Raw genomic sequence first — 9979 nt, 5'->3', positions numbered from 1 at the left:
GTACCTTATCACTAGCGATACGACCTGTACTTAGCTTGTTAGAGCACAAATGTACAATAAAGGTCATTCATTCTATCGTAAACATTCTATTGTATAGGAGCCCCACATAGCCACGCTAATTCTCGCGAGAGGTGGCAGTAAGGGCATCCCCATGAAGAACAACAAGAAGTTAGGAGGGCTGGAGCTGATTGGCTGGGTCATCCGGGCAGCGATAGACTCTGACATCATGGACAGGTATGGTTACTTATTACCTTCGTAAATGGAGGTATTGTTTTCATTCCGTGTACTTGTTTGTTTATTTGTCCGGGTAAGTAATCCATGCAACGCTGGACTCATATTATGACTGCTAATTACGTTTGTTAAAATGAAGGTATTGTTTTCGTATTGTGCTTTTTTTTTCCTGGTATGTGTCCTTAGTTGGCCTGGGTCCAAATTTGTTCCCGAACGCCTACTTGCCCCGAAAGCCTTACGCAAACAATTTGATAGACAAAAAGGGCTTTTGAAGAATGTCCTAATCCAGTTCGTCTCTGAGTCGTCGATTTGGGGCAGACTTTCGGGGTGGCAAAACTCCTTCTAACTCCCTTTCGCGCATAGAGGAACCCAACAAATGTTACAAATTCTGAATAAGCTCTCTTTATTTAAAAAAAAAGAAGAAGAAGATATCCTGCCGCTCAGAAATTCTGCGAAGAAGGCTGGCAATGAGGGAAAGGGGATAGGCACGAAATGAAGTGAAATTTGAAACGTCTGAAACATAGAAATGAAAAGTACAGACAAATAAAATTTCAATTTTTTCAATTTCACACCACCAGTGTCTGGGTGTCCACTGACCATGACGACATCGCGGCCACAGCGCGCAAGTGCGGTGCGCAGGTGCACAGGCGCTCAGCTGAGGTGTCTCAGGACACCTGCAACTCATGGGTCACCATTGACGAGTTCGCCAAGTATCATCCTGAGGTGGACATCATCGTAGATATCCAGGTGAGACAACGTTGTCATCTTCTATCTTGCTTTTAATTTGTTGCATTAGGTCTACAGATGACTTTGTTTGGAGTATAGTCTCTATGTATAACAAATTCTGTGGTCTGGGGCTGTAACTGGCCTCTTTAATCGGATTTTGGGTGGGCTGCTATAAGCGAGATTTAATCAGGCTACTAGTAATTGGAGTAATAGATTTTACTTTCCAGCGGCCATATCAAATACACCAGCTACAATGTGTTTAAAAGTCCTTCGGGGCCCAATCGATGCCACATAAAAACTTTGTGAAATGATAATTTAAAATTCATTGCAGCGGAAAAAAACAATGATACAGTTTCCACAAATATATACAATATATATTTCTCATTTCTCATTCATTGCTAACTGTTGTCAGTGAAACGCTAATTAACGTTTCTAATTACGAATTATGAGTGTTAATTTGTTTTTGTTTTACTTTTTTCTGAATAGGATAATGAATACCAAAACGGTCAAAGTACGACCGATAACGTTGTTGGTAAGTTCTCTCTCTGAAATCAACAAAGGACAAGAAATTAACCAATGAGGAAACTAAAAACATTCGATGACGCCATTTTGAATTTTGACAGGCAACGTCCCCTTGCCTCCATCCGTTCCATTTGCATGACGGGATGCGTCTGACGTTGAAGGACGGCTACGATTCGGTCTTCACTGTGGTCCGACGTCACGGCTTCCGGTGGACAGATCCCAAGTGGGGTGAGTAAAAAATAGGGGCTTCCTATAAAAATGAATGATTCTGTGCTGAAAAGTTTTACTTCTATGTTTTGTTTTGCCTTTTTTACGTTTTGACCTAGGTTGTCGAATGGTACATGTATATAAACAAGTTAAAGTTTCCGAAAATACCGTCTACCGTATACCTATGAACCAAAACCATGGTAAGGGTCTTAAAGGTAGTCTGATAGTCTTTGTGAGGACGATTGATATACGGGCAGTGGGTTGTTATTTACTGTGTCTTCGACAAGGTATTGGAAGGGGGTCATCATCCCTCTCCTTTCACCGCCGTTTACTTCGGAAATCCCCAACCAAATTTAGGATTTAGGTACCCATTTTCTTACCTATGCGCCAGTATGGGCAGTGAGGAAAAGTGTAAAATGCCTCACCCAAGGGCACAAGGGCGGTAGCTTGACATGTTTTGAACCACCTTGCAATAAGGTCACACTATCCCATAACCATGGCAAGATTGCTATGTCAATTCCCAATTACATATATAGAACATGCACCGTGACAAATATGACAGGCAAGTGACGCCAGCGATTGGCCAAAGGACAAGTGACGCCAGCTATTGGCCAAAAGACAAGTGACGCCAGCTATTGGCCAAAAGACAAGTGACGCCAGCTATTGGCCAAAAGACAAGTGCCGCCACCTATTGGCCAAAAGACAAGTGACGCCAGCTACTAGTATTGGCCAAAAGACAAGTGACGCCAGCTATTGGTCAAAAGACAAGTGACGCCAGCTATTGGCCAAAAGACAAGTGACGCCAGCTATTGGCCAAAAGACAAGTGACGCCAGCTATTGGCCAAAAGACAAGTGACGCCAGCTATTGGTCAAAAGACAAGTGACGCCAGCTATTGGTCAAAAGACAAGTGACGCCAGCTATTGGCCAAAAGACAAGTGACGCCAGCTATTGGCCAAAAGACAAGTGACGCCAGCTATTGGCCAAAAGACAAGTGACGCCAGCTATTGGCCAAAAGACAAGTGACGCCAGCTATTGGCCAAAAGACAAGTGACGCCAGCTATTGGCCAAAAGACAAGTGACGCCAGCTATTAGCCAGAAGACAAGTGACGCCAGCTATTGGTAAAAAGACAAGTGACGCCAGCTATTGGCCAAAAGACAAGTGACGCCAGCTATTGTCCAGAAGACAAGTGACGCCAGCTATTGGTCAAAGGAGAAAGAAAAAATCAAACAACTCTCTTGATATTTATCCAATCCCCAGGGATCCAGCCATTCCCTTTGAACTTTGACCCCGCTAAGCGCCCGAGGCGACAGGAGTGGAACGGAGAGATAGTGGAGAACGGAGCGTTCTACATGATGACTCGGGACGTGGAACAACAAGGGCTCATGCAGGTAACCACAGGAAACATATATGCGGTTATAGATACACCTACGCCCTTGAGGCGTCGCCAAAAAAACTTGCTTTTATTTATCTATTGAGATAAACAAGGGCTCATGCAGGTAACCGCAGGAAACATATATATGCGGTTATAGATACACCTACGCCCTTTAGGCGTCGCCAAAAAAACTTGCTTTTGTTTATTAATTGAGATTGCAGACAATGCAATATGTGGCAAACCAATTACGGCTTATTAGCTGACATTTGCTCTTAAACAAAAGCAAGAGTAAAGAATGGTTAAATGCGTATAAAGAGATGGGTCATCAGTGGTCATAATGATATAAAATGAGAAGATCCCTAATTGAACAAAATTCTCTTAATAAAATTTTAAAAGTTTACTTATTTACTTACTTACTATCAACTTACATCATTGCCGTTTCGTTTGTACAAACACTCAAACTTTCAGCAAGGATAGATTGTAAAAAAAAGAACACAGCAAAAACATGAATGACAATTACTAAAATAGCCAAAGCGTATAGGTGTGTTTCTGTAGTAAATTAAAATATAAGAAATGAAAGGATGTAAAGCGGAAGGTGGTAAAAAAAGAAGACTGGTCGGATAGGAAGGTTGGCTTGGCCCGGGTCTAAAGTTGGTCTTGCAGGCTTGCAGGAAAATGGATTGATATAATCATATAGTGAGAAATCTATAACAATGAATAAAACTAGAAAACGCCAGATAAAACTTTGCATGATGCACAAAATGGCCAATAAACTGGTGGACGTACCGACTGATACGTATCTAATACCAGCTCAAAAAAGAACAGGAAACAGCCATCACTTCAAGTACCAGAGTTACCAAGCTAGGATTGGCGTGTTCAAAAACTCGTATTTTCCCATTAGTATCGTAGAGTGGAATTCGTTATCACCAAGCACAATCTTCTCTCGATAGTTTTAAAGAACGCTTGCAGATAGATGTGCAAAAGTTAGGTGTGACGGATCGTTCAGTGTAATATAACCAGCTGCTGCCGCGCCGCGTGGCTGCGAAGCTGGTGTGTTACGCCAAAGAGCAGCTATACCGGCTATATAGATACAGATACAGAAGCTGGTGTGTTACGCCAAAGAGCGGTTATACCGGCTATATATAACGGATGTATGATATCTCATATTTTTTTCCTTGTCTAGGGCGGCAAGATGGCGTATCTTGTCATGGAACCAGAGTACGGTGTGGACATCGACACGGATCTAGACTGGGAGATCGCCGAGCAGCGCCTTTTCCGATTCGGGTACCATGGACGAACACCCAAGGTAATCTTAACATGTGACATCGTTGTTGTTTTATGCATGACCTAACCTTTAGGGACGAATAACACTCTTTTATTTTTAAAATGGCGGAAAATAACACAACAGTGCCACAGTGAACAAACCCCGCAGTTCCGCACCGTACAGTGAGATACCACATAACGACAGCCTGTTTTATAACAAAGTAGCTGAATCCTGTACAACATATTGACCAATAACGCCCTCAGGACGGGTCTACCGAAAGTGCGAAAAGGAACGAAAAGAAACCAACATTCCTTTTCGTTCCTTTTCACACTTTCGGTACTTTCCTTTTCGTTCCTTTTCGTTCCTTTTCGCACTTTCGGTACTTTCCTTTTCGTTCATTTTCGTTCCTTTTTTGTTCCTTTTCGTTCCTTTTCGTTCCTTTTTGTTCCTTTTCGCTCCTTTTCGTTCCTTTTCGCACTTTCGGTACACCGCTCAGGACACCCATTTTACGTCCCTTGCGAACAATGAATGCAGTCCCCATATGACCTTCAGGCCCCCAGGTACCAACTACTCGGAACCAGGTGCTCAACTATACACCTCTCTCACGCGGCGGCCATGATAGATTGAAGACGAGGTCAATGAGGCAAACAGATAAACCTTATTTCTAAAATCAACTCCCATTCAGTTTTCTCCAATGGCCAAAGCCACTAATGTTTTTACAAATGAATATAAGATCAAATAACAAATGTTATAACCAGTGTTATGCACCGAAAGATGTGCCAATTTAGAGAGGCGTAGACTGGTCCAATAGCCCCTTATGAGATGCAAAATAAAAACATAATAATGCAAATATTTGACGAACATGCAGCCATTATCTTATTGGTCGATTTTATAAATTCCATGCTATCATTGATTGAACTTCTAATTATGATAGACAGTCTATTGTTTGCTTCATTGAACTCGTTTTAGATCTACCATGGCCGCCGCGTGAGAAAGGTGTATCAGATCCGCTCCCAGTTGACCCACAGGCACTGGGACATCCTTGTATAACGATATGACCCAAGGATAATGTAACTATCATACTCTTTTTTTCTCATTCCCTTTCTGTAGACGGTAAAGTTGGTGGTGGTGAACATAGACGGGACACTCCTTGACGGTCAAGTTCAAGTCTCCCCGACAGGAGAGGAGCTGAGATCCTTCAAGACCACGGACATCGTCGGTGTGCAACAGCTGCGAGAGAACGGGATAGAGGTCAGAGAGAACTGTGTTATGGTGGGGTCACACCTGCGTATATATTTAAGTCCGTATGAGGCGCGCATTGGAGTATTTGCCTCCACCAGGCCCCACAGGTCGTTGGAAAAATAATTTAGAAATTGGATAAACCTAAACAGGTAACATGTCAGCGAAGTTAGGTGGGTCGCTAACTATACCTCTCGGTTAGCTAACTCATCTGGCATGTTATGTATCTATATTTGTCAAATTTGTACTATTTTTTCCCGCGACCTGTGGAGCCTGGTAGAGACTAAGAGCTTCATACGCACCTCAAACGGACTTGAATATATACGCATGTGTGAACCCACCTTCAGCATACAATGTAAAGGTAATGATTATGGTAGTCCCAAAGCATTTTTAGGCAATATATGCAATTGTACTACTTCCATGAACAAGCTACATGGTCATACCTCCTTCTGAACAAGCTATATGGTCACGATTTTTGAGCGTTAGATAGCTCTTGTGCTCGGAAAGAAGTGACATGAGTTTCGGCCAGTTTTGGGATAGCAGGGGCATTTTTATGAGAAAAAAAAATTAAAGAGGATAACTCAAGAAGTGAACAACGGATTTGCATGATGTTTAGTATGCAGGTACGTATACCTTAGACAACGTTGTACAAAAATACTAATTATGCAAAATAGGAGTACGTTTGTATGATTATTGAGAATTTTCTATCATAGCGGTTTTTTCATTGTATCTCTTGTCCCAGACATGATTTGATCTTGTTATAACATGTATCTTTGTGTGGTTTACAGATGTACGCTGTAATCCAACATGGCGCAGATGACGTCAAATGAAAAACCCGTATAGGGGCAGTTGGTCGTTCATTTACTGTGTTGGTATGGGCCCCACCTTCCAATACGGCACGGTATTGGAAGGTGGGGCCCATACTTCCAATGCCTTTTACCTCCCCGTCCGAAGTCAAGTACAAAAACATATACCCTTTTATACACATATTGGTGGGGAAAGTTATAAATTGCATTCAACAAGGACACAGCGTCTAGCCTTAAGAATACCAGGAATGGAAACTGTGATCTCCGCTGGCCTAGCTACTATATCATAAGGTTTAACGAACGCCCTGATATTATTTTTCAGTTCCGTGTAGTCGCCGAGGGCGATAACGAAGTGCAGCGGGCCTTGGCCGGCAAGCTGTCCGCCAAACTGGAGGAGAACTGTACGGTACGTTTCAATGTATTCCTTTTGCTATTTTCGCGGTCCGTGGTCCATTGCTCTTCATTGTCTTCTGTTAGCCTCAATAAATACGTACGCTCACGTAATGAATGGGAATAGTCCTCACTGAAGCTGTAAGGTGGACCACCAGACTACTTACCCCTTCGATATTACAGCAAACAATTTGTAGATTGATTATTTATCGTTACCATGGTTACAGGACAAGCTGACAGTGATTGACGCCTGGCGCCAGGAGCTCGGACTGGAGTGGAAGGACATCGGATATATGGGTAATATAACGTTACAGGGTTCTCTCTCTCTCCATCTCTCTCTCTCTCTCTCTCTCTCTCTCTCCCTACTTCCCCCCTCTCCCTCCCTCTACTTCTCTTTCCGTCCCCCCCCCCCTCTCTCGCTCGCTCTCCCTCTTCCTAGCTCTCTCTGCCTTTTTCAGCTTTCCCCCTCGCCCTCTCCCTCCCGCTATTTCACTTCTCCGTATCTCCCTCTTTCTCTCCATCTTCCTCTCTCCCCCTTTCCGCTTCTTTTTATTTCTCCCTCTCTGCCCTCCTTTCCTCTCTACTCCTTTCTCTCACTTTCTTGTTTGTTTTATATTGCAAATAAGGGAACGGACGATGCTGTTATCATAGGATCTTCATATTGTATGTTGCAAATGATTAATGGCGGATCAACCACATGTTTTAGTTTTACTGCGAGGCTGTAGTGTTTCCTTCCTATTTTACCGTAAGATATAGCTAATAACGTGATAATGAAGAATTATGATTTGACATGAATTTCCATTATAAAAACGTGACAAAAAAGTTTAGCAGCAAGACTATAATAACCAGCTATCTAAGCCATTTCCCTCTTTCAAATTCAACCTAATCCTAGATTTCTTTTTCAACGATCATTCCTCTCTCCCACAGGATATGACATCAGTGACATGTCCTGTATCAAGAAGGCAGGAATGTCCGCCTGTCCGTCTGACGCTTACGCCGCCATCCAGAAACACTCCCACTTCATCTCCACCTACCGGGGTGGTCAGGGCGCGCTCAGGGAGTTCTGCGAGCAGGTAAGATTACTAGTAAATCTTAAGTCCATCTGTGTTGGTAGAAATCATTATTAAACTAGTTTAACTGTAATAGCAGATAGAAAATTAGACTCACCCAAATTTTCGACTGAACAGCACCAGTCTTTGTCAAGGAATAAACAATCCACTGCTGTCGTGACGTAACGTTATGCAGATAGAACACGTGACTCAGTAAGTAGTGGATCATAGGTTGCAGGAAGTCTATGGGGTCCACCGTCTCAAGATTGCTAGTTTTTAAGTATGGAGATAATTTATTATGAAAACGCCAAAAAGCAATTTCTCAATGTGTCTCAAGCAACTCCAGGATATGATTTTGAAAACGCTCAGACGTTTCAAACAACATTCGCTGTTTTTCGTCAGTGACACCGAAGAAATCTTATTGGAAATCATGTCAGAACGTAATCTCTTGCAGACATGTGATATCAAAGGTGGGCGTTATAGACTTGGCACTTTCGACCAATTACTGACGTCACATAACCGCAAGATCACGTGATTTTACGTTCTGTACTGATTGGTCGTCCTGACGAAAGTGACAGTCGTCGTTGAAAATTTGATCCCTTGTGTTAGAACAAAGTTTATCAGAGTGTACTATGGAGATTACTTATTTTGCTTATACTTAAGTATAATGAATTCAGACTGATGCGCTAGAGGATAAAAGTTTCTGAAAGAGAAGAATTTCGAATGGTGTCCATCATTTAATCGCTTTGAACATCATGTCGAAAGAAACTGTTTGGATGGAGGTTACTAACATGATTATGAAAGGAATTCATGATTATGAAAGGAGTTAATGTCTAACTACCCGTGTAGTGTGAGTGAGTGATAGTGTGTCCAAACGCAGCAAAACAGATTGATGGTTATATTGTTTTGGTATTTCATGCCAATGTATTTTTTCTTATTCTGCGATAAATTTAATAGTTAGGGAGTTAACGTTAGATATTTTGTACTTTTGATACCGTAATACCTTCCAGTGTGCAATGTACTTTGCTTATGACGAAGCCCATTTCAAAACTTATGCTTTGATGTAAATGAAAAAAAAAGAAAAATCCTCATTAATTTCTACATGTGGTCTCTCGAAGGTACTGTATCATTGAAGGTTTTCCACCAGCCACTGTATATATTGATTTGTACTTATACTAATCACATTAATTTATGTTCTTCGTCTTGGTTGAATATTATTTGTTTGTCTGTTTTTTGTTTTAGACAGGATCCGTGGTATTTTTGTACTTATTGTTTTTGTGTTGTCTGAACTATTATTTATGTTATATATATAGTTTTGCAATAATGATAAAAAGGATACGATAGACAAACTTATACATCTGGCTTGCTGGTCGCGGTAATAAACACTTTGAAGCATGTCTATTGAAACAGCGATATGGTGCAATGAAGGGCATGGGGTGCTTGCATAGGAAAGTTAAGGGGACGCCATCACCGCTTGAAGGTTACCTTGTAGCTTGTAAGGTTTCTTTAATCTAAGGGCACAACCCGCCGTACGTGCAATTTGTCCGTACGTTGTTGTTGTGTTTTTTTTTGGGGGGGGGGGGACGTTCGCCACGTAGTTCTGAAAACGTCCAGGCTGTACAGGGCAGGCGCGTCGCCCGTACTGGCACGTACGGGAGCGAATCCGCAGCCCGATGGCACATAAAGTTTTGCCTGCACTATAAATTTCTACGGCGTGTCTGCGTGCTCCCAAATCCGTCGGATTCCCTACGAGTTCGTATACGGAGGCGGTACTTACCACTTACGGATCCCAAAAAATTGCCCACGTTTTGGCCCACGTAGACAGCACGTATTTGCACGTACGGCAGGTTGTGCCCTTAGCTTTACTTGGGAATAGGCTGCGAGGTTTGCTCCTTTGAACCACCGCATCCCCATATTATAAAAGGACGCTCTGACCATTAATTGGGGCTACTGATCTATATGCAAACATTTTACAGCTGGTGAAATTAAGTCGCAGGCTCCCTTCAGGGAAAGGTCTATATAAGTACGCGATTTTTGTGGCTTTGCGATTTGCAGCATTACGTGGTGTAAGGTCGAAGCTTATCAGAACATGCTGAGATATGCATAGTCTGTATCTGCATTGCTGAACCGATATGAGCGCCACTCTGCGGATCTCGCCAGCATTGCAGGCT

At 42.4% G+C, this 9979-nt stretch overlaps 1 protein-coding gene across 3 annotated transcripts in view; it reads left to right on the top strand.

Annotated features, from left to right (window-relative positions):
- LOC118406623 (N-acylneuraminate cytidylyltransferase-like) overlaps positions 1-9979 on the top strand; it is a 21344-nt gene that overhangs the window by 3969 nt on the left and 7396 nt on the right. For all 3 annotated transcript variants that reach the window (XM_035806793.1, XM_035806789.1, XM_035806792.1), the window contains exons 3-11: positions 98-234; positions 810-978; positions 1581-1707; positions 2946-3076; positions 4244-4366; positions 5435-5575; positions 6692-6775; positions 6987-7056; positions 7687-7832. In XM_035806793.1, the coding sequence (XP_035662686.1) occupies positions 98-234; positions 810-978; positions 1581-1707; positions 2946-3076; positions 4244-4366; positions 5435-5575; positions 6692-6775; positions 6987-7056; positions 7687-7832 (1128 nt within the window). The remainder of the gene's footprint in view (positions 1-97; positions 235-809; positions 979-1580; positions 1708-2945; positions 3077-4243; positions 4367-5434; positions 5576-6691; positions 6776-6986; positions 7057-7686; positions 7833-9979) is intronic.

Source organism: Branchiostoma floridae, chromosome 19 (assembly GCF_000003815.2).
Source record: "Branchiostoma floridae strain S238N-H82 chromosome 19, Bfl_VNyyK, whole genome shotgun sequence".
NCBI classification, from domain to species: Eukaryota; Metazoa; Chordata; class Leptocardii; order Amphioxiformes; family Branchiostomatidae; genus Branchiostoma; species Branchiostoma floridae.
Note: the sequence above shows the minus strand (reverse complement) of the source record. Positions and strands in the feature narration are given on the sequence as shown.